Consider the following 24,929-nt stretch of genomic DNA (forward strand, 5'->3'; position numbering starts at 1 on the left):
ACGTGATTTAAAATTCAGAAGCTCTCAGCACCAACAGAACCCGTCGCCCCTGTGCGCAAGCACAAATTGTGCAGCGACAGACACATAAAACAACGGCCACACCTAAGCTTACAATCACACACACTCGCAGCATCACCGTTTCCTCACACGCAGTCGCTCAGCGTCGTTTGAGTGCCCAGTGTCGCCCTGAGAGGCACTCAGCTCTCCGGTACCGCATAGCGCGAAGTAGAGGCGGGCCTTGAGCCCTCTGGGAAATGTAGTTTAGCAAAGAACGTTGCTGCGCAAAGCCTTCTGGGGCTGGTGGTTCGCTGAGTGTCAAGGAAAAGCTGAGACAGTCTAAGCCCGTGCAGCTGCATGTTTCCCCAGCCGATTTCTGGGGTCCAGCGTGCCTCAGCCTCCGGCCCTTCTCCCCGCCGCTGGGGATTCTAGGAGACGACGTCGCGGGTCTCGGGTGGCTCGTCACGTTTCCAGAACCCGCGGTGCTGGGAGGTGAGCTGGGCCTGGCTTTGCGCGGGGAGCAAGAGGTGAGCTGGGGTGGACCGCCTGGGAGACGGGACGACGACCAGGTGGGTGTCATAGGGTGACCGTGTGACAGGCTACAGGTGTGATAGAATGTGATTTCTAAAAAAATATATTTTATTGCCCTAACCGGTTTGGCTCAGTGGATAGAGCATCGGCCTGTGGACTCAAGGGTCCCGGGTTCGATTCCGGTCAAGGGCATGTACCTTGGTTGCGGGCACATCCCCAGTGGGGAGTATGCCGGAGGCGGCTGATCGATGTTTCCCTCTCATTGATGTTTCTAACTCTCTATCCCTCTCCCTTCCTCTCTGTAAAAAAATCAATAAAATATATATTGATTTATGTATTTTATATACCGGTCAGGGCTAGAATGTGATTTTGTGTCACTGTGTGTGTGTGTATGTGTGTGTGTATGTGTGTGTGTGTGTGTGTCAGAGTAATTGTGTTATCACCATCTCTAACTTTGTGTTAATGTGACTATGTTTGTGTATGACATTATGGGTGTGACTAGATGAGAATTGGTGTGCATGTGTGATTCAGCTTGTGACTGTGAGTTACAGGAAGATTAAAATCACTTGCCCAGGTTCACACAGTTAATAATTGGCAAAACTGGGATTAGCTCTAGAGCAGGGGTGGGCCACCTTTTTGTGAGTGCGTGCCAAAACCAGCAAAATCTCTAACTCAAAATTCTTCTGCATGCCAACCCTAATTTTTTGAGAACATGTTACGCCTACTTGGTATCTCTTAAGGTGTACGTATGTGAAGAACCTTGAAAAAATAATAAAATTCATTCGAGCGACAAACACACAGTATATGATGATGAAAAATACATTTATTTTTTAATGTATATATGTACACTGATAGTCCGATAGAAAACTCTATGACTCCGTTTGATATTATCAGTGGGACTTCTGCTGCTGCATCACTAATGACAGATTTTACATCAGGTTTATATTTTTGTGACCTTCAGAGCGACAACTTTCATCTGTCAGGCTACTCCTATTACGAGACTTAACAAAATTCATCACTGAGAACAAAGATTCACCACTGTAAATGGAAGATTATAAGAGAGGGGTTTGCGTGCCAGCAAAAGTTACTGGCATACCATGTTTGGAACGAGTGCCAGGGGTTGCCCATCCCTGCTCTAGTCTTTGCTTTTAATCACTAAAGTAAAAAATAGAGGCCCTGGGTTCTAAGGGTATTAGAGAGTATTGTCGGTGGTCTTGGATTAGGAACCTCTGGAACATAAGAACTAAATCTGGTTCTCTTCCTTCAGTCCCTTTGTGAATCACAGAACCCAGTCTGAGGACCTTGTAGTGAGACCATCCTCAAACTGGCTGCCTGTGCAATGGGAAATCGAAACCTGAAAGCTCAGTCTTCCTCTCCTTTGGCCATGGAATTGGAGATTTTAACATTTTCCTCATCATACTCTTTCATGTTTGGCACTGAGAGAGGTTGATCCACAGCTCTTTTTCTGATGTACTAAGTGAGCTAAATTTTTGGTTCTGACTTTCTCAGTTAATAAATAAAAATATTCTCGTTTCCTTTCCAAATGTGTATGAGAATCTAAGTGGAAACAAGGATCACTTCTGTATGCCAAGAGTTGGGCTCATGCAATCTTGACAGTAAGGAAAAAAAGTTTCTGAGAAGTGGATTAAATTGTCCAAGGTCATATAGACAATGAGTGAAGGAGTAGAGAGTCTGGGAGCAGGTTGTGGGCTATATAATGCTCAAGTCTTTAATACAGCTTTTTTTTAGATGGCTCATCTCAAACTTGGAAAATATTACCCAAAGGATACACAGCTTTTTTGCAAATAAAAATTTAAAATACATTTCTTTTATGCAGATACTACTTAGGGCTCTCAGATGCTGAGAAGACTTTGATTTTCCTCTCAGATTACAAAGGCTTTTATGGACAATTTCAAGCTGCATTGCACTAAGGAAGTAACTTTGTTAGAGACTGAGTTGGCTAGTGCAGAGTAGCCCAGAATTAGGGTGTCATGTATCCTAAATTTTAGGTCAAGCATAACTATTCTCGTTTTCAGAATAGAGAAATGATGGCTCTGAGAGTACAAGGAACATATTTGAGGCTATGGAGTTTGTTATTGGTTTAGTGTTAAAATTTGGCAATGATTGCCTCAGGCTTCATTTCTGTAGAATAATAGAGGTAACATATACCATCCCGAAAGCTGCTTCTCTAAGAAATATATGGCATTGATTTCTCAGTTTATATTGAATATTTTCCATTCAAGCACTGTGGTCTCTTAAAAGAGAACCAGTGCTTGAGTCACACTATAGTCTGACTCTTATGACTTCAAGTTAGTTATTTAAGCTTTTTTGAACCTCAATTTCACTTGTTGGTAAAATGGTGATAATAACAACTATCTTTGCAGTTTTGTGAAGATTACATAAGTTAATGATAAATACAACATATTACATATTACAGGAGTCACAGTAAGATTTATTTATTCACTTACCAAATATTTTTTGAGAACTTAATAATGATTTTTGCATTATTGTAGCACTAGAGATATACCAGTGGACCCAACAAATCCTCGCTCTCTTAGATCTACACCATTGATTGGAAAGACAACTGTAAGTAGGGAAAAAATAAGTACTATGTTAGAGCGTGTTAAATGCTAAGAAGAAAAATAAATCAAAATAAGGAAAAAGTGACTGGAAGTCCCTCTGATATGGTGACAACTGAGCACAGAAATGAAGAGAGGGAGTGAGGCATGTCCAGGCAATAGGAAAAGCAAAAGCAACAGCAGCCTTGAAGAAAGACTGCACACAGTGTTTGAGGAACTGTAAGGAAACCTGTGTGCCTAGAGTGGAGTGAACAAGGGGACAATGAGGTCTAAGGGCCAACCATGACCAGATCATACTTCCTTGTTAGCCATAGGATGGATTTTAGATTTTGGTGAATTCAGGCTATATATTCTTCTTATTAGTCATAACTTCAGGGATTAATATCAGTTTTGGCCTTTTTCTCAGATCTTGAAAGTGAGTAGGGCTGAGGCTGTGGGGATCACAACATGGGCAATAGCTCTATCTTTGTAAGTCTAAGATCAGCAACATAGGGATGGTCTGCCATTTTTTCTTTCTTAACTGTCCCTTCTCAGGACTTTGTTCTCCAAAAGAGAAAATTGAAGAAGGAAGGAAGAATGGCTGTTGGACTGTGTGAATCCCAGGTAAGTTGAGGTTTTCACTTTGTTTCCAGAAATGCTACCTCATTTTTTAGGACTTTGGACTACAGAGAGAGTCACAGATAGCCCAGTGAGTCCTCTCTCCACTTCTCTTTCTCCACCATTTTCTATAATAATAAAAGCGTAATATGCTAATTAGACCAGATGTCCTTCTGGATGAAGCCGGGGCTGCAGGGGAAGCCTGGGTCCCGGGTGCCAGAGGGAAGCTGGTGCCGGCAGCTGGGAGAAGGAAGGCCTACTCTTGCACGGATTTCCTGCATCAGGCCTCTAGTTTGTTCATATAATCCTTCCATGAGACAGTTGGTATCTCTTTTACTCAGTGTTATGCTCAAGCATGTGATGAAACTTTTACATGAATGCTTATAGCAGTTTTATTCATATTTTTCCAAACTGGAAACAACCCAAATGTCCATCATGGTGAGTGGATAAACAGACTGGTTTATCTGTTCATTGGAATACTACTCAGCAAAAAGGAGTGACTACTGACTGATACATGCAACAATGTGGATGAATCATGCAGACATTACGGTGAAGGAAAGAAGACAGGAGGCATATACTATATTTGTCAGGTCCAATCAGGAGCCTGAAACCCACACAGTAGTTTGAAGAGAGAAGGCTAAATATACATTATGCATTATAGCAGGGGATTGGAGTAAGAGGGATTGGCTACTAAGAAATAAAGAGACTGCTGAAGAATATATAAACAGCAGATAGGAGGAGCAGTTGCTAACCCTAAGATCTAAGATAGAGAACTCGATGACATCCCAGGGACCCTGATCTCATGGGAAAACCCTTGGCCTTGACTCACTAAAGGGCAAAGGAGTCTCTATGGTGCTGCACTTGTGGAACCTGCTGGAATCCACCCTCTGGAACTTACCAGAAGTCAGTTCTCCAGGGTGCTAGAAAAAACAGTTTACAAAGAAGTGTCTCACCAGAGGCACTCGGCTAGGAAACTGCCTGAGGTGGGTGCCTGAGGAAGGTGCTGGCTGCCAGCCCCTGGAGAAGCAGGCACACAGTGGGATTGGGCTGGAGAAGCTGCCTGCCCTGGGGAACATGTCTGGAAGTTAGAAGCAAAGCACTTTCCTCTTGCAACATCTCCCTGGCTCCCTCTACTGGAAAAAGTTAACATTACGTCAGTCCGCAAAGGTAAAAAGATTAAAAGGGCCAAACTGCAGTTTTAGCAACTTGCAACTGTGAGGCCATAAATCAATAACTGGCACACCATCTGATTCCATTTATGTGAAATTCTAGAAAAGAAAATCGAATTTATAGTGACAGAAAGCAGATTGGTAGTTGCCTTGGAGTGGGGGTTGGAGTTGACGGTGAAGGGGCAACCCTTTTGGAGTGACAGAAATGTTTCTAGTCACATATGTATAAAGCTGTTAAAACTCAAATTTATACACTTGAAACGTGTGCATCTTACTGGATATAAATTATGCACCAATAATGGTAATTTCTTTTTTTAAGGTACCCATTCTGTAAAAAAAGAAAAAAAAGAATTGAGTTGTATATATTAAGTTTGAGAGACCTATTGGATATCCAAGAGGAATATTGATTATATATCTGGAGTTCAGAACTGGAGATGTGAGCTTGAGAGCCATTAGTGTATTTAAAGCCATACACAGGACAGGATGAGATTACCTTGAGGGTAGGACTGTGGTAAATGTAGTTAGGAAAGAGGTCAAGGACTGAATTTAGGGCATTCATCATTTAGAGGCTGACAACAAAAGGAAGAACCAGCAAAAAAGAGCAGGATTGATGTAGAAGGAGAACCAGAAAAGTATGGGTCCAGGAAGTCAAGAGTAGAAAATTTTCAAGGTGATAATCAACTGAGTTACATTATTCTGAGAGAGATTGAGGAAGATGAAGACTGAGAACTGACTGCTGGATTTAGTAACATGGAAGCTACTGATAGCCTTAAAAGAGCTACTTTATGGAGTGATTTGAATGAAAGCATCATTGCAATAGATTTAAAAGAGAATAGAGGGCTAAAAAAGTGAGGATAGAGACAGATCAAAAGAACTTTGGACACATAAGAAGTATAGGCAGGCTCTGGAAGTAGGCTTGAAGCCATTTGAGTGGGAAATTCTGGAAACTCAAATACCCAGAGCATGTTTATGAGCTCTGGACAGGCATGTCTAATAATGTACCCATTAGCTACATGTGACTACTCCAAATTGAGATGTGCCATATAAGTATAAAATACATACTGGATTTTGAAGATTCAGTAAAAAAGTAATGTAAAGCATTAATATTTTCATATTTATTACAGGTTGAAATAACATTTTAGATATATTGGGTTAAATAAAAATATTACTAAATTACTTATTGCATATACCTTTTTAATGTAGTTACTAAAAAAGTTTAAATTACATTTGTGGCTCATGTTATATTCTGTTGGACATCACTGATCCAAACAAGTCTTTGGAAGACTTATGTTATTTTTTAAATTTTTTATTGATTAAGGTATTACATATGTGTCCTTATCCCCCCATTGCCCCCCACCCCCTCCCACTCATGCCCTCACCCCCCTGATGTCTGTGTCCATTGGTTAGGCTTATATGCATGTATGCATGCATACAAGTCCTTTGGTTGATCTCTCCCCCTTACTCCCACCCTCCCTTCCCTTCCCTCTGAGGTTTGATGGTCTGATCGATGCTTTTCTGTCTCTGGATCTGTTTTTGTTCATCAGTTTATGTTGTTCATTATATTCCACAAATGAGTGAGATTATGTGATATTTATTTTTCTCTGACTGGCTTATTTCACTTAGCATAATGCTCTCCAGTTCCATCCATGCTGTTGCAAATGGTAAGAATTCCTTCTTTTTTTACCACAGCATAGTATTCCATTGTGTATATTACCACAGTTAAGACTTTTGTTATTAAAAAGAGTAGAGAAATGGGACAATAGCCAGAGTGAGATCATGGGAAGAAGTCTGTTTATCTATCTATTTGTAGATGGAAAATATTGCATCAGTTTGTATACTAATAGGAATAATTCAGTAAAGTGAGAAAATACTGGTAATACAAGGGAGGTTCTGATATCTCCATGATGTTTACAAGGAAGAAAGGAGACAATGTCCTTGTTTGTACAAGTGGAGGGATTGGTCTTAGATAGGAAGCCCAGAGTTTTATCTGTAGTAACAGAGGGAAGGCAGAATATATGAGTACAGATACAGGTCAGTAAACATATACGGTGGGCCAGCGGTCGCCAGCCGGTGGTCCGCGGACCAAGTGGTCTGCGAGATCTGAAAGGTTGGTGACCGCTGGGCTAGAGGATGAAGAAGTTCAGAGTGAGAACAGGATAGGACTTGGTGGTGGTTAGAGAGACAGCCAGTATGAAATAGTCGTTGGGGAGTGGAAGAGTGAATTTATTAAGGAAGCATAGTAGAGTTGCCTAGTGGTGTTTTTGTTGAATCTCTGGTCATATACTAGAAGTACATTGGATCAACATGTTAATCAGTCAGGGTTTTGGTAAGAAACTCAAAAGGGGACTATTTACAAGTATATAGAAAAACTACAAAGGATAGTGCTATACCTTGGGGTTTACTGAGTTTAGGCCTGAACCCAAAGAAAGAGATATCTGAGTTGGGGAGGTCCCTTGACAGCCACTGTGGCCTTTGATTGAAGGACAGAGATCACACAGGTGGTGTTATAAGGAGGGAGCCAGGAGAAAAAATGTTGAGCCCTGATCACCTCCCTCCCATATCTTGCGTGTGATTTTAACCCAACTAAAAATGAGGTAGGAAAAAGGAGTCTCTTGATGTCATCAGTATAGGTTAGCCTTCCGCAACGCAGAAGTGTAGAGGTGTACATGAAAGTTATGTAACACTATGTAGTTCTATGTTTTCTTTTCTCTAGCCACCTTTATTCATATCTTACTGTGTAGAATAACCATATTTGATATTTAATTATTTTTAATAAAAAATGAGACCATTCAATGCAAAATGGAACTGTCATTTTGAAGTATTGAGTACTTTTCCTTCATATGGATGTACATAAGGATCTTCACTAAGAAGCAAATATTTCTTGAGTATTTACAATGTGACAGGTTTTATAATAGACACTGGATATACATGAGCTTATAAAGCATGTATCCTTCCCCTCATACAGCTTGTTATATCAGTGGTATAGCTTAAACTCTAATTTTTGGACATGTAAGTTTTTTCCAAATTTTTAAATATAACCTTCCGATCTAAATCTCTTCACATATGCTTCATTATTTCTTCAAGATACACTCATGGAAGTTTCTCCTCACATATAAATTCTAAATTTCAGACCATACACTTTTGTTAAAACCAAATTCTAGACCTTCTTTCACTACTTTGAGCCAGGTGATATCTCAGTTTGGGGAATATAAAAGAATTCTCCCTGTAAGAATGTCTTGATACTTATATAGGTAACATAAAACATAAAACTTTGCCTTTATTCATATACTTTCATGTCATAAATTCATGTTTCATGCTATAAGCTAATATTTTCTGTGTATATTTCCTTTCTCTTTCACAAACATGTATAATTTTCAAGGGGTGAGTCTGTTTTTGATATGTCCCCCTTTTTCTTAAAATATTTGAAAAACCTGGGCATGTATTTGTTCCCCAATAATAATTTTCCTTGGACCAATTAGATCTTTGAACTCTGGCAGAACTCTTTTCTTCTTCCCCTTCCCCTTCCCCTTCCCCTTCCCCTTCCCCTTCCCCTTCCCCTTCCCCTTCCCCTTCCCCTTCCCCTTCCCCTTCCCCTTCCCCTTCCCCTTCCCCTTCCCCTTCCCCTTCCCTTCCCTTCCCCTTCCCCTTCTCCTCCTCCTCCTCCTCCTCCTCCTCCTCCTCCTCCTCCTCCTCCTCCTCCTCCTCCTCCTCCTTTTGGCTATGACTGTATGGGAGCACTTGACAAACAAGATTTTTTTTTTTATTTCAGGGGTTGGTAACCTTTAGGGATGTGGCTCTAGGTTTTTCCCAAGAAGAGTGGGAATGGCTGAGCCCATCTCAGAAGGCTTTATACAGAGATGTCATGTTGGAGAACTACGGGAATTTGGTATGGCTTGGTAAGGATGTCTCTTCCCCATAACTCAAAACCTTCCCTCTGGGGTGTTTTTGCTTCCTCCATTGGGAATATTTAGTGGTTAGCTGAATTTCTACTTCTATTCTCAGGGAATGATTTGAATTATATTTTTAGAGTTAGAAATGAGTAACACCCTTTGCTGTAGAATAATGGTTTGGAATAGCAGTATCAGTGTGCCATGGGAATATGTTAAATTGCAAATTATGGGGTCTCATTCTAGACCAGGGGTGGGCAAACTTTTTGACTCGAGGGCCACAATGGGTTCTTAAACTGGACCGGAGGGCCGGAACAAAAGCATGGATGGAGTGTTTGTGTGAACTAATATAAATTCAAAGTAAACATCATTACATAAAAGGGTATGGTCTTTTTTTTTTTTTTTTTTTTTTTTTTTAGTTTTATTCATTTCAAACGGGCCGAATCCGCCCCGCGGGCCGTAGTTTGCCCACGGCTATTCTAGACTATGGAATCAGAAACTCTGGGAATAGCCCAGTTGTCTGGGTTTTTATGAGCCCTCCAAATGATTCCAATGCCCATGAAAGTTTGAGAACTGTTAGGTTTTCTGATTCAATAAGTCTGGGTTAGGGACTGGGAATATATATTTCTGATGTTACTAGGTGATGGTTCTTTTGCTCTAGCACTTTGAGAACCACTGCTATGGAAGAAGTTTCATATTCTTCATCCTCCATTCTCTAGCCCTTCATCTAATGTCCTTTCTTGCCTAATGACCAAGAGATGTGAGTCCTGGAACAGCTATAGAATATTCTATCTGCCTCTCTCACTTTCATTTTTTTCTGTAAACAGGACTCTCCATTTCCAAGCCCAACATGATCTCCTTATTGGAGCAAGGGAAGGAACCTTGGGTAGTGGAGAGAGAGATGTCAGATGGCCAATATACAGGTGAGTGATGGGGAACTGGGTAGGGCAGGCTGTTGTAAGGTTTCAGTACAAGTGGTCATGAGCAGGCTTCCCTGGTTCCAGAAGAGAACTGAAATCTCTTTAGCATGAACTTCCCTGAAACCTCACCTACACCTTGGGTTTTTTCCTATATCTTTTATTTTTTAAAATATATTTCTTTATTGATTTCAGACAGAAAGAGAGAAGGAGAGAGAGTTAGAAACATCAATGAAGAGAGAGAATCATTGATTTGCTGCACACCCCCCCCCCCCCACTGGGGATCGAGCCGCAACCTAGGCATGTGCCCTTGGCCGGAATCGAACCCGGGACCCCTCAGTCCGCAGGCTGACGCTCTATCCACTGAGCCAAGCTGGCTAGGGCCTTCCTATATCTTTTAAATTATATTCTCTCTAATACTTCTACCTATACCCTGAATTCCAGTCTTTCCCAGCTCTTCTTTCCTATTTATAGTCAAAATTGTATACATTTATAGATTTATTTTAATGAAAGTTACTATCAAAGTTATATATGCACAGTGTTCAAAGTAAAGAGTCAAGTGGTTTTATAAGACTTATTCCTTTAAAAAAGACAGTCTCTTGCCCTGCTTCCCAGTTTCCCTCTCCCTAGAGGGATCTACTTTATTTTATTTTGCAGTTTCTTTTGGTGTTTCCTTCATGTCTCTAACAAATATATTTATGTTGCTATTTTGTAATTGTTTTTTTAAAGTTTAATCCTTATCAATATTTTCTCACCAAGAAAATAACAATTTAGTACTTTTTTTATCCCGAATCCAACACATATGCACATGCAAACACACACACATATCTCCTATGCCCCACTCTCACTCTCACCAAAATCATAATTTTGATTGAAATCAGTGTTTACATTATAATGAATTTTAAATTCTTGTCACGGCAGTGCTGTGCATATAAAGATTACTATTTTTTTGTAAAAAAAAAAATCATTTTTACTAGTTTTTTTGCATGACAGTTGACATACAATAATATATTAGTTTCAGGTGTACATTCCAGTGATTAGACATTATACAACTTACTACGTGTTCATCCCATTAAGTTTCATACCATCTGACAGCATACATAGTTATTAATATATTATTGATTATATTTCCTATGCTATACTTTACAACCCCACGACTATTCTGTAACTACCAATTTGTAGTTCTTAATCCCTTCACCTTTTTCACCCATTTCCCAAACCCCCTTTTATCTGGCAGAGGTTAATATGTTCTCTGTATCTATGAGTCTGTTTTTGTTCTTCTTGATTTTTTTAGATTCAATTATTGATAGATATGTATTTATTGCCATTTTATTGTTAATATTTTAAATCTCCTCTTTTTCTTCTTCTTCTCCTACTCCTTCAAAAAGATGCTCTAATATTTCATATAATACTGATTTGATGGTGATGAACTCTAGCTTTTTCTTGTTTAGAAAGCTCTTTATCTGTCCTTGATTATAAATGATAGTTCTGCTGGGTAATCTTGGTTGTAGGTCCTTGCTTTTCATCACATTGAATATTTCTTGCCAGTCTCTTCTAGCCTGCAAAGTTTTTTTTGAACAATAAGCTGACAGTCTTATGGGAGCTCCCTTATAGGTAACCAGTTGCTTTTGTCTTGCTGCTTTTATGATCCTTTTTGTCTTTAAGTTTTTGCATTTTAATTGAATGGATCTTGGTGAGGGCCTCTTTGGATTCATCTTGTTTTAGACTTTGCACATCCTGGACTTACTTGTATGTCTATTTCCTTTATCAGGTTAGGGAAGTTTTCTGTCATTTTTTCAAATAGGTTTTCAATTTCATGCTCTCTCTCCTTCCAGTGCCCCTATGATGTGAATGTTGGTATACTTGAAGTTATCCCAGAGGCTCCTTAAACTATCCTCATTTTTTTGGATTCTTTTTGCTTTTCTGATTGGGTGCTTTTTGCTTCCTTATATTTCAAATCAATCATTTGATTCCTGGGTTCATCTACTCTACAATTAATTCCCTATAAATTATTCTTAATTTCAGTTAGTGTATCCTTTATTTCTGAGTGTTTTTTTTTTTTATAGTTTCCATGTCCTATTTTATTCTAAATTCCTTCAACATCCTTATAGCCAGTGTTTTAAACTCTGCATCTGGTGGATTGCTTGTCTCTATTTTGTTTAGTTCTTCTTCTGGAGTTTTGTTCTTCAGAAAACATGTTTCTTTATCTCCTCATTTTGGCAGCCTTTCTTTGTTTCTATTTAGTATAGGTAGAGATGCTATATCTCCCAGGCTTGGTAGAGTGGCCTAGTGTAGTAGGTGTCCTGTAGGGTCCAGTGGCACAGCCTTTCCATTCACCTGAGGTGGGCATTCCAGGTACTTCCCCTCCCCTCTGTGTATACCCTCATGTTGTAGTTGAGCCTTGATTGCTTTTGGCATATGAATGGGAGGTATTTATCTGTAGGCCAGTTGGCTACAAGGACTGGCTTTGACTACCATGGAGAATCATCAGCTGTGCTAGGGCACATTCCATGGAGCAGGACTCATGTCAGTGGGACTGTTGTGCCTATTGAGTCCTCCCCTTGAGTGTGTCCCTTGTGGAAGAGATTGCATGGTGCTTCATTGTGGTCTAAACCTGTCCCCTGGGTGAACTGGCTCGGGCTCCCCAGGAGGTGCAGTCTGAGGTCACCTGCTGCCTGTGTTTTGAGCTACAAAGCTATCTTCAGATGGCTGCTACTTGTGCTGGGCTTGGAGATGTCCAGGAGAAGCCAAGCTCTGAACCAACACCAGCTGCCACTAATGCTGGATCTGGGGCCACTTAGTGAGCTGTATGGAGCATGATGAGGCCAGGTGCTGCTTGTTTGAGAGATTTTAGGAATGTCTGAAGCATGAGGCAAGAGAGGCCAGTTGTATGAAAAAGCCACTGGAAACATCTTGGATAGGCCTGCAAGTAGGGAGAGATGGGGTCTCAGGGAATCACCAGGGCAGGGCAAAAAGTGTGAGCCAGGGTGATGGAGATTCAGATATGGTTCAGCCTGTCAGCTCTGTCACAGGGAGGGCTCAGCAAAGGAACACTGGCCTCTCCACCAGCACTCCTGTTTGGGAGAAAGCTTCTCCTCTAGCTCTTGTCCTCATTCCAGACAAGTTAGTTCCTCCCTGAATGTCCCAGGTTCCTTTCAAGCTGCTGCCTCAATGCTGGAGCTCAGAGGGAGGGAGTCTTAAGTCCGGTGCATGGGCCCTTTAAGAGCTCTGCTTGCGCCCTGCTGGCATGGCTCAGTGGTTGAGGGTCGACCTATGAACCAGGAGGTCATGGTTCAACTCCCGGTCAGGGTACATGCCTGGATTATGGGCTCGATCCCCAGTAGGGGGCATGCAGGAGGCAGCTGATTGATGAGGCTGTTGTGAGGCAAGACCCTTCACTCCTCGGGTGAAACCTTCACAGCAAAAATATTCCTCCCAATTTTAAACCACCACACGTGGGTGTGGTACCAACCGGTTCCTCAATTCCACTCCACATCTCTGCCCTCTTACCAATCTTCATGTACTTCTTTAATTCCTTAGTTATAGGACTTCCATTCAGCTAGATTTCAAGTGGCTCTTTATGATGGTTGTTTTATATTTTTAGTTGTAAATTTGATGTGGTTGTGGGAGGCAGCAAGTACTGCATTTACCTATGCTGCTCTCTTGACTGAAAGTCAGACTTTCTCTATCCCATTGTATTATTGTTGCCTTCTTTGTCAGATATTAATTGAACATAATGGCATGGGTTTAATTCTGAGCTTTCTATTCTATTCCATTGATCTATATGTCTGTTTTTATGCCAGTACCATGCTGTTTTGATTGCTCTGGCCTTGTAGATATCGGGTAGCATGATACTTCCAAATCTGTTCTTCTTTCTCAAGATTATTCAGGTTCTTTTGTGGTTCCATGTAAATTTTGTGAGTATTTGTTCTAATTCTGTGAAGTAAGCACTTGGCATTTTGATAAGAGTTGCATTGAATCTGTAGATTGGTTTGGGTGGTATGGATTTTTAATCATGTTAATTCTTCCAATCCATTAGCACAGTATATGCTTCCTTTTATATGTAGCTTCAATTTCTTTTTTCAGTATCTATAATTTTCCAAGTTCAGGTTTTTTACCTCTTTGGTTAATCTTATTCTAAAGTACATTATTTTTTCTTGATGCAATTGTAAGTGGAATTGTTTTTTTAGTTTCTTTTTCTGATAGTTTATTACTGGTATATAAAATTTCAACTGTTTTTTTAATATTTATTTTGTATCCTCCTAATGTACTGAATTAATTTCTTAGTTTCAGTAGTTTTTGGTAGCATTTTTTGGGTTCTCTATGTACAGTATCATGTCATCTGCAAATAATGACAATTTTACTTCTTCCTTTCCAATTTGGATGCCTTTTATTTCTTCTGGTCTTACTGCTGTGGCTAGGACTTCCAGTACTATCCTATATAATAAAGAGGTAATATGCAAATTGACCATCACACCCACACACAAGATGGCCACCACCATGTGGGCACAAGATGGCTGCCAAAAGATGGTTGGCAGGGGAGGGCAGTTGTGGGCGAGCAGGCCAGCAGAGGAGGGCAGTTAGGGGTGACCAGGCCAGCACGGGAGTACAGTTGGGGCAACCAGGCCAGCAGGGGAAGGCAGTTGGGGGTGACCAGGTCAGCAGGGGAGGGCTGTTAGGGTGACTGTGCCAGCAGGAGAGGGCAGTTAGAGGGTACCAGGCTGGCAGGAGAGGGGAGTTGGGGCAACCAGGCCAGCAGGAGAGGGCAGTTGGGGGTGACCAGGCTGGCAGGGGAGGGCAGCTGGGGTGACCAGGCTGGCAGGGGAGGGCAGTTGGGGGTGACTGGGCCAGTAGAGAAGGGCAGTTAGGGGCAACCAGGCCAGCAAGGGAGAGCAGTTGGGGTGACCAGGCTGGCAGGAGTGGGCAGTTAGGGACTACAAGGCTGGCAGGGGAGGGAAGTTAGGGGCAACCAGGCCGGTAGGTGAAGGCAGTTGGGGTTGACTGGGCCAGCAGGGGAGGGCTGTTAGGGGTGACCACGCTGGCAGGGGAGTGCAGTTGGGTGGGGACCAGGCCCGCGGGAGAGGGAAGTTGGGGGTGACCAGGCCAGCAGGGGAGGTCAGTTAGGGGCAACCAGGCCGGCAGAGGAGGGCAGTTGGGGGGGACCAGGCCGTCATCTTGGTTGGGTTAATTTGCATATAGTCACTCTGATTGGCTGGTGGGCGTGGCTTGGGGCATAGCGGAGGTATGGTCAATTTGCATGTTTCTTTTTTATTAGATTAGATCATGTGATTGCTATCCTTCATTTTTTATATTTTTTTAATTAAATCTTTATTGTTCAGATTATTACAGTTGTTCCTCTTTTTCCCCCCATAGGTCCCCTCCACCCAGTTCCCACCTTACCCTCTACCGTCACCCCCGCCACCCACTGTTCTCATCCATAGGTGTAAAATTTTTGTCCAGTCTCTTCCCACACCCCCCACACCCTTTCCCCCCCGAGAATAGTCAGTCCACTCCCTTTCTATGCCCCTGATTCTATTATATTCACCAGTTTATTCTGTTCATCAGATTATTTATTCACTTGATTTTTAGATTCACTTGTTGATAGATGTGTATTTGTTGTTCATAATTTGTATCTTTACCTTTTTCTTCTTCTTCCTCTTCTTAAAGGATACCTTTCAGCATTTCATATAATACTGGTTTGGTGGTGATGAACTCCTTTAGCTTTTTCTTATCTGTGAAGCTCTTTACCTGACCTTCAATTCTGAATGACAGCTTAGCTGGGTAAAGTAATCTTGGTTGTAGGTTCTTGCTATTCATCACTTTCAATATTTCTTGCCACTCCCTTCTGGCCTGCAAAGTTTCTGTTGAGAAATCAGCTGACAGTCATACAGGTACTCCCTTGTAGGTAACTGATTGTTTTTCTCTGGCTGCTTTTAATATTTTCTCTTTGTCTTTTGCTCTTGGCATTTTAATTATGATGTGTCTTGGTGTGGTCCTCTTTGGATTACTTTTGTTTTGGGTTCTCTGCACTTCCTGGACTTGTAAGTCTATTTCTTTCACCATGTAGGTGAAGTTTTCTGTCATTATTTCTTCAAATAGGTTTCCAATATCTTGCACTCTCTCTTCTTCTGGCAACCCCATAATTTGGATATTGGTACACTTGAAGTTGTCCCAGAGGCTCCTTACACTATCTTCATAATTTTGGATTCTTTTTTCTTTTTGTTTTTCCAGTTGGGTGATTTTTGCTTCTTCGTATTTCAAATCTTTGACTTGATTCTTGGGATCCTCTAGTCTGCTGTTGGAACTCTGCATAATATCCTTTATTTCAGTCAGTGTATGCTTAATTTCTAGTTGGTCATTTTTCATAACTTCGAGGGTCTCACTAGATTTCTTGAGGGTCTCACTAAATTTATCGGCGGTTTCTAGAAAATTCTTGAAAAACCTTAAAAGTATGGTTTTGAACTCTATATCCAGTAGTTTGCTTTCCTCCATTTCTGTCATTTGTGACTTGTTTCTTTGTCTCCGCATTTTTTATGCTTCCCTGTGTTGATAGAGTGGCTTTCTGTGTTAGGTATCCTATAGGGCCCAGTGGCTCAGCCTCCCCAATTATCTGAGGTGGACACTCTTGGTGCACCTCTTTGTGAGCTTTGTGCACAGTCTTGTTGCAGTTAAGTCTTGATTATTGTAGGTATCACTGGGAGGAATTGACCTCCAGGCCAATTGGCTGTGAGAATCAGCTGTGTCTGCAGTGGGAGAACTTCTGAGCTGGAGACACTCTTCTGGGGCAAGACTTGCTTCAGTGGGGCTTTGTTACTCAGTGACTCTGCCCCCTGAGTGTGTCCCTTATGGATCTGAGGAGTTATAATCTGGATGGTCCCACTCTGACCACTGGGTACACTGGCTCTTGGATCTCTAAGGAGGTGCTAATTTAGCCTCTGCCTGAGGCTACCCAGCAGGAGCTATGGAGAGATTCCTCTTCTTTGTTTGGGGTTTGGAGGTGCCCAGATGAGACCCAGCTGTGAAGCAATGCAAGCTGCTGTGGGGCCTTGAACCTTCATTTGGAAGTTCTGAGTCTCTCTGATTCAGCTGCAGTGTGTTAGGTAATTTTCAGATTGCAAAGGGCTAGGCCTTTCATATGCAAAAGCCTCTGTGCACAGCTTGGGTGGGGCGGTATCTCAGGGGATCAACAGGGCGGAGCAAGCAGCTATGGCTGCTCCCCAGTCCTACCCTAAGAGGCCCTGTGTCTCAGTGTTTCTGTAATCGCTGCAAGCACCTCTGAGAGAAAGCCACCCTCAAGTTCTGCCTGATGCCAGACAGTCCAGTTTCCCCCCGTATGAGTCTGAGTCTCTAGAGATTCACCTGGAACTGGAGTTCAGAGCAGTCGGGAGCTTGAGACTCCCTCCTGATTGAAAAAGACAACCTCGTCCTCAGCCGCCAGCCCTCTACACGTGTGCCGTGTCCCCAGCTGCCAGCCCATCTGTCAGCCCTTTCCACATGCGCCGTGTCCTCAGCCGCCAGCCTTTTCCATGTGCGCCGCATCCTCAGCTGCCAGCCCTTTCAGCGTGCTCCTCCGTACCTCTGCACTTTACTTCCACACCTCCTCTGAGTCTCAGTGCTTTTCTCTTTCCTTCTAGTTGTAGAATTTCCACTCAGCCAGCCTTCCTGTGGTTCTGGATGATGTCCGTTTTGTCTTTTAGTTGTATTTTTGAAGTGGTTGTGTGAGGCAGCAATTTCCAGTGTTTACCTATGCCGCCATCTTGGTTTTTCCTCTATCTTTCATTTTTTTTTTTAATAATATATTTTATTGATTTTTTACAGAGAGGAAGGGAGAGAGATAGAGAGTTAGAAACATCGATGAGAGAGAAACATCGATCAGCTGCCTCCTGCACATCCCCTACTGGGGATGTGTCCGCAGCCCAGGTACATGCCCTTGACCAGAATCGATCCTGGGACCTTTCAGTCCACAAGCCGACACTCTATCCACTGAGCCAAACCGGTTTCAGCTATCCTTCATTTTTTTATGGAGTGTAATATGTTAAATGATTTGTGGATATTGTACCAATCTTGCATCCCAGGAAGAAATCCCACTTTATCATGGTGTATGATATTTTTAATCTATTGCTCGATCCAGTTTTTCAATATTTTGTTGAGGAGTTTAGCATCTATGTTCATCAGGGATATTGACCTATAATTTTATTGTTGTTATATCTTTATCTGGTTTTGGAATTAGAATAATGTTGGCCTCATGAAATCACCCAGGAGTTTTCCGTCCTAGAGTTTTTTGAAATAATTTAAGGATAGATATTGGTTCTTTTTTTTAATATTAAGTACAATTCACTTGTTAAGACATCCAGTCCAGGACTTTAGTTTGATGGAAAGGTGTGTGTGTTTTTTTTAAATTACTGCTTCAATTTCATTAGTTGTAATTGGTCTGTTCATATTTCCTTCTTTTCTTCTTGATTCCATTTATATTGGAAGATTGTATGTTTCAAGGAATTTATGCATTTCTACCAGGTTGTTCAATTTGTTGGCATATAGTTCATAGTATTTTCTTATTATTCTTTGTATTTCTGTGGTGTAAGTTGTTACTTCCCTTCCATTTCTGCTTTTATTTATTTGGCTCCTCTTTTTTTCTTGATCAGTCTAAAGGTTTACCAATCTTGTTATCTTTTCAAAGAACTAGCTCTTGGTTTCATTGTCTTTTGTATTGTTTGTGTGTGCAGTTTTTTTAGACTCTATTTCATGTAATTTCTCTCTGATCTTTAGTGTTTCCTTCCTTCTATTCACTTTGGCCTTTGCTTGTTGTTCTTTTTCTAATTCCTTTAGGTGTAATGTTAGAGTGTTTATTTGAGATTTTTCTTCATCTTGAGGTAGGCCTGTATTTTTTTGAGTTTCTCTCTTAGGACTGCTTTTGCTGTGTCCCATAGGTTTTGTGTAATTATGTTTTCATTTTCATTTCTTGAAAGGTAACTATTGATTTCTTTCTTGATTTCATTGTTATCCTGTTCATTTTTTAATAACATGTTATTTAGCCTCCATATGTTCTTCAGATTTTTTTCTTGCAATCGATTTCTAGTTTCAAACCATTCTGGTCATAGATGTTGCTTGATATGATTTCAGTCTTCTTGAATTTATTGAGACTTATTTTATGTTCTGACATGTTGTCTATATTAGTGTTTCATGTGCAAATGAAATAATGTATATTCTGTTGCTTTGGGGTGAAATGCTCTGAAAATAATATTTAAATCTCTCTGGTCTTGTGTGTAATTTAAGGTAGCTGTTTCCTTCTTGAATATCTATCTGGAAGATCTATCTGTTGATGTCATTTGGACTTTAAAATCTTCTACTATGATTATATTACTGTCTGTCTCTCCCTTTGTGTCCATCAAGATTTGCTTTATATATTTATTTGATCTTATGTTGGGTGTATAAGAGGTACAAGGTTTATATCCTCTTGTTGAATTGACCCTTTATCGTTATGTAGTGTCCTTCGTTGTCTCTTATAGCTTTGTTTTAAAGTCTCTTTTGTCTGATATAAGTATTACTACCCTGGCTTTTTAAATTTCCATTTGCATGAATTATCATTTTCCATCCGTTTATTTTAAGTCTGCATGTGTCTTTCCTTCTGAGGTGGGTTTCTTGCAGACAGCATATATTTTGGACCTTGTGTGCTTTGATTGGAGCATTTAAGCCATTTATATTTGAAGTGGTTATTTATAGGTACATATTTATTGTCATTTTATTCTTTATAACTTTGTTCCTCTTTTTCTTTTTTTTTTCTTCTTAAAGAAGACCCTTTAACATTTCTTGTAATGCTGGTTAATTGGTGATAAACTCATTTAGCTTCTTCTTGTCTGGTAAATTCTTCATTTCACTTTCAATTTTAAATGATAGCCTTGCTCGGTAGAATAGTTTTGGTTGTAGGCCTTTGCTTTTCATCACTTTCAATATTTTGTGCCAGTTCCTTCTGGCCTGAAGTGTTTCCAATGAGAATTAGCTGACAGTATAATGGAGCTCCTTTGTAGTAACTCTCTTTCTCTTGCTGCCTTTAATATTTTTTCTTTGCCTATCTATCATGTTGTGTCTTGGTGTGGGCCTTTTGGGGTTCATTTTGTTTGGGGCTCTCTGTGCTTCCTGGACATGTGTGTCTTTTTTCTTCAGCAGGTTAGGGAAGTTTTCAGCCATTATTTCTTCAAATAGGTTCTAAATCCCTTGCATTCTCTCTCTTTTCTTTCTAGTACTCCTATGATGCAGATGTTGTCATGCTTGATGTTCCAGAGGTCTCTTAGACTTTCTTCAATTCTTTAAATTATATTTTTATTTTTACTGCTCTACTTGGGTATTTTCTGTTACCTTGTCCTGTGAATGCTATGCAGTCTTCTGCTTTATTTAACCTACTGTTTCATTGTAATGCAGTCTTCATTTCAGATATTGTATTCTTCAGTACAAAACTGGGGTTTTTATGGTTTCTTTTTAAAAAAATATATTTTTATTGATTTCAGAGATGAAGGGAGAAGGAGAGAGGGATAGAAACATCAATGATGAGAGAGAATCATTGATTGGCTGCCTCCTGCATGCCCCCTCCTGGGATTGAACCCACAACACGGGCATGTGTCCTTGACCAGAATCGAACCCGGGACCTTTCAGTCCGCAGACCAACACTCTATTCACTGAGCCAAACTGGTAGGGGTTTTTTTATGGTTTCCATGTCCTCTTTTATGCTTTCTATTTCTTTGTTTAAGTTCTCACTGAGCTCATCCATTCTCCTAAGTTCTTTGAGCATCCTTACAACTACTGTTATGAACTCTGTATTTTGTAGATTGCTTGCCTCTATTTCATTTAGTTCTTTTTCTGGTGACTTCTCCTTTTCATTCAAGGGGCATATTTCTTTGTGTCCTTATTTTGATTGCCTCTCTGTATTTGTTTTTGTGTATTAGATAGATCTGCTATGTCTCCCAGTCTTTGTATGGTAGCCTTATGTAGTTTGTGTTGTGTAGGGCTCATTAGTGCAGTTTCCCTTATCACCCAAGCAAGGTACTCCAGGAATATCCTTTGTGTGGGTAATGTGATCCCTCCTGTTATAGTTGAGTGATTATTGGTCTTGGCCCCTTTGTGAAATGGTTCAACCCTCAGGTTGGCTGACTGTGAGGATAGACCCTGACCATAGTGTATGAGCTGCTGTGTGGGTGCTAAACACACAAAGCACAATTCACTCAAGCACTGTCTGGTGCTGCCAAGATTTCCCTTGGGATATGTCACTAGTGGAACTTATTGGGTTCTACTCTGATGTGGTGTGAAGTCCACTACCAGGTGTGTTGGTTCTGGGGCCTCTTGAGAGGGACTCTGGTGCAGGTCAATGTCAGATGCTGCCTGTAACCAATCCTGGGCTACCTGTCTGGAGTTACCAGGTGATCTGCAATTTGTGACTGTTTCTGCTGGGCCTGGCTTTGGGTTGGCAGGGTCAAGATGTGTACCAAGTTCAGCTTCTATCAGGTCATAGCCTAGGGGCTGGTCCAAAGCCTAAGCAAAAGGCCCACGCCACCCGATATCCGCCTCCACCTGTTGACTACTCTGCCATCACCTGAGGCTTCCTGGACTTCCTCCAGAGCCTTCTGATCAAAGTCTGTAGAGTATGCCCAGGCTGGCCACAGCCTACAGTCTACTCCACAATGTGCAAACTCAGCAGGGTGGAGCAACAGCAGATTCAGAGGATGGGGCTGGTAGATCTCCTCTTTGGGGATGGTACCAGTCAGGCACTTAAGGGCAGGAATAGTGGCCCCTACTCAAGAGCTATACCACTCAATCTCTGTCCTAGTCTGCAGCCTTAACTCTCCAAGAAAGAGTGCTGCACAGGTCCAGGCTGGGTACAGCCAGCAGACTTTTCTGCAGGGCATGAGCCACTGAGATTTGGGATGTTGGGGCTAATGGGTCTCCTGTTGGGGAATGGCACTCATTAGGCACTTGATGGGGGAATGGCCCCTGTTTCAGAGCCACACAATTCAGCATCTGTCCAAATCTCCAACAAGAGCTCTTCAGTAAAAAGTACACAAGTCCTGGCTGGGTGCAGCTAGCAGATGCCTCTGCAGGGCATGAGCTTGGTAGAGCAGGGCAATGAGTAGTTGGAAGGATCCGGGACTAGTGGGCCCCACTGGGATGTGCACCAGTGGCACACAGGGCAGAAAATGTCCCCCACTTTGGAGCCACACAACTCATTGTCTGAATCTCTGACAAGACCTCCACAAGGACAAAAGTGCACCAACGGGCATGAGCTCTGCAGGGTAGGACTATCAGGAATCAGAAGGACAGGGTTAGTGCATTCTCCCATGCTGGTGCTATATGGATATGAGTGCTTGACCCAGGGAAGATGGCATCTCAGTGTGGTGTGGGTTAAGGACTCAGCACACTTGGGGGCTGATACTCCAGATCTCTCTTTGGGGCCATGTAACCCAGTTCTCTGTATGACTCCAGTTTTCTCTGAATCACCTTCCCCAATCAGAGCTTTGGATGGGTGGCTGAGAATGAGATTTTGTGTACTGGCCTTTTAAGAAAGCACCTGGGATTTTAGCAGACTCCCATCTCTGCCTGGTGGGCAGAATCCCCACTGGTTTTCAGTCTGATGTTTAATATGCTCCTCTTCCTGGGTCTAGTGCTCCAGGCTAAGAAACATGGCATGGGGTTGAGACCCCACACTCCTCAGAGGGAAACTGGTATTGAGAGATCCCTTGGGATAATCAACCACCACATGTGGGTGCAGGGCCAGCCCTTTCAGCATTTCAGCCTTTCTTACCAGTCACTGTGTAGCTTCTTCTGTAAATCCTTGATTATAACACTTCTGTTCAGCTAGCCTTCAGTTGGTTATTCAGGTTGATTGATCTATAATTCAGTTGCAAATATGGTTTGGCCCTGGGAGGAGATGAGTATAGCTTCCACCTACACTGCAGTCATCCTGGATTCCCCTGCTTTATACACTTCTTAATTGCTTGACTATTTCATAAGAAATACCATACCTATTTAAAAGAGAAAAGAAAAAATGTTACAGAACTCAGCTGTAGCTCCCACACAGATCCAAATTGATATAAAAATCCTTCTATGTGTTTTTCCCAGTATATTCCCTTCAACCAGCTATGGTCTGGATGGGGGATTCATGCTCCTCTTTGCTGTGTTCTTCTCTGCATCCTATAAGTTTTCTTATTCTTCAAGTAATAGAGAATTTACAAATCACAGTAGTTCAGTTTTTTCACATGGATTTTAATGGGAGGAAAGTCTAAAATGCAAGACTTAGTTCATTTTATTAGTTTATTTTATGCAAGGTCTTAGAAACTTATATTATTTATCTTTTTTCCATGATTCCTTCAACATAATTTTATAAGTTCAGAAATAAAATCTTCATAGACTTCTGATTAAAATTGACTTAATGTAAATGAACTTGGGGTGAACAAGCATCCTATCTAATAAAAGAGAAACATGCAAATTGACCATAACCCCGACACCCTTCCCATTGGCTAATCATCAGGATATGCAAAGTAACTGCCAACCAAGATGGTGGCCGGCAGCCACACAGCTGAAGCGAACAGGAGGCTTGCTTGCTCCAGTGATGGAGGAAGCCAACGTTCACGGCCTGCTGCTGCTGGGCTCTGAGCTTGCACTCTAAGCAACTATGTTGCAATTATAGAAGCTAAACAAGCTCCAGAGACCTGCTTTCAGCCACCTTCGGCCTCAGAGCTTAGAGCTGCTGTGATGGCAACAGAGTTTCAATTATAGAATCTAAACAAACCTAGAAACCTGCTTTCAGCCCTCAGAGCTGGAGCCGGCTCTCAGCTCCAGTGACAGCTATAGAAGGTAAATAAATTCCAGAATAAAAAAAAAAAGAAAGAAAAAAGGAGAGGCTGGGAGCTTAAGTTGCCCTCCAGCCTGAAAATGGCTCTCAGGCCTTCACCCAGACTGGCCAGGCACCCCAGTGGGGACCCCCACCCTGAAGGGAGTGTGACCAGCTGCAAACAGCCTTCAGCCCTTCATCCATGCTGGCCAGGCACCCAAGCGGGACCCCCACCCTGATCCGGGACACTTTCAGGGCAAACCAGCCGGCCCCCACCCATGCACCAGGCCTCTATCCTATACTACAGGCAGGGAGGGACAACACGAGCTGCCATCCGGGCCCCATGTGCAGCCCTGGGCAGCGGGGCATAAGCCCGCCCCCAGCCAGGACCCCTGTGTGCCACCTGAGCTCCCAGCCGGGACCCCCATGCCGCCTAAGCCCCGCACTGCTAAGCCCCACCCCCAGCCGGGACCCTATGACTATTGGAGAGCAAGAAAGTGCCGCTGGGCCCTGGGTTGCTGTGGTGATCCAGCCATCAGTAAGTAGAAAAAGTGCAGCCTGTAGGCAGCCCCCAGCTGTGCCTTCTTCCTGGTCTCCATGAGGATCCGGGAGCAGGAAAGCAAGCCTGGCCTGCAGGCAGCCCCCAGCTGGCCCTGATCTGGGAGCAGGAAAGCAAGCCCAGCCTGTGGGCAGCCCCCAGCTGCGCCTTCTCCCTGGTCGCCATGAGGATCCGGAAGCAGGAAAGCAAGCCTGGCCTGTGGGCAGCCCCAAACTTTCCCTGCTCCCCGGTCGCCATGGTGATCTGGGAGCAGGAAAGCAAGCCTGGCCTGCAGGCAGCCCCAAGCTGGGCCTGGTACGGAGCAGGAAAGTCCAGCCTGCTTCCCGGTCGCCATGGAGACCTGGGAGTGGGAAAGCCCGGCCTGTGGGCAGCCCCCAGCTGGGCCTGCTCCCCGGTCGCCATGGCAATCCAGGAGCAGGAAAGCCCGGGTTGCAAGCAGCATCCCCGTCCTGGCCATAGCTCAAGGGAGAGTATAACATGCAGTGGAAGCCAAGAGCCTGAGAGATCAACACAGAGGGGCTCCTGCTCCAAGCCTCCATGGTGTGCAGGCCCCCAGCAGACACACACACACACACACACACACACACACACACACACACACACACAGTGCCTGCTCTGAGCCTCCAATGTGGCTGGGGACAGACCCTCAGTGGGGACACACACACACGGGATGCCTGCTCCAAGCCTCTGCTGCCAGACTGTGGCCATCAGTAGGATATCCACTGAGGGCTCCCAGACTGTGAGAGGGGCAGGCTGGGCTGAGGGAACCCCATCCCCCAGTGCATGAATTTCATGCACTGAGCCTCTAGTATATTTATATTTTTTCATTTGGTGCAGTTATATCTTATATTTTTATTTAAATCTCCTTTAAAATATT

The 24,929-nt window shown here is 42.6% G+C and overlaps 1 protein-coding gene across 3 annotated transcripts in view; it reads left to right on the plus strand.

Moving 5' to 3' along the window:
* The first annotated feature begins 320 nt into the window (after window positions 1–320).
* The window catches only part of LOC118674048 (zinc finger protein 527-like), a 30,389-nt gene continuing 5,780 nt past the window's right edge, over window positions 321–24,929 (plus strand). The window contains exons 1-5 of one of the 3 annotated variants that reach the window (XM_036345226.1): window positions 321–566; window positions 3,042–3,114; window positions 3,642–3,710; window positions 8,643–8,769; window positions 9,588–9,683. In XM_036345226.1, coding sequence (XP_036201119.1) covers window positions 3,684–3,710; window positions 8,643–8,769; window positions 9,588–9,683 — 250 coding nt within the window. In that variant the 5' untranslated portion in view covers window positions 321–566; window positions 3,042–3,114; window positions 3,642–3,683. The remainder of the gene's footprint in view (window positions 567–3,041; window positions 3,115–3,641; window positions 3,711–8,642; window positions 8,770–9,587; window positions 9,684–24,929) is intronic. The other 2 variants (XM_036345228.1, XM_036345227.1) reach the window with 2 other exon arrangements.

This window comes from Myotis myotis, unplaced genomic scaffold, assembly GCF_014108235.1.
Source record: "Myotis myotis isolate mMyoMyo1 unplaced genomic scaffold, mMyoMyo1.p scaffold_m19_p_19, whole genome shotgun sequence".
NCBI lineage: Eukaryota > Metazoa > Chordata > Mammalia > Chiroptera > Vespertilionidae > Myotis > Myotis myotis.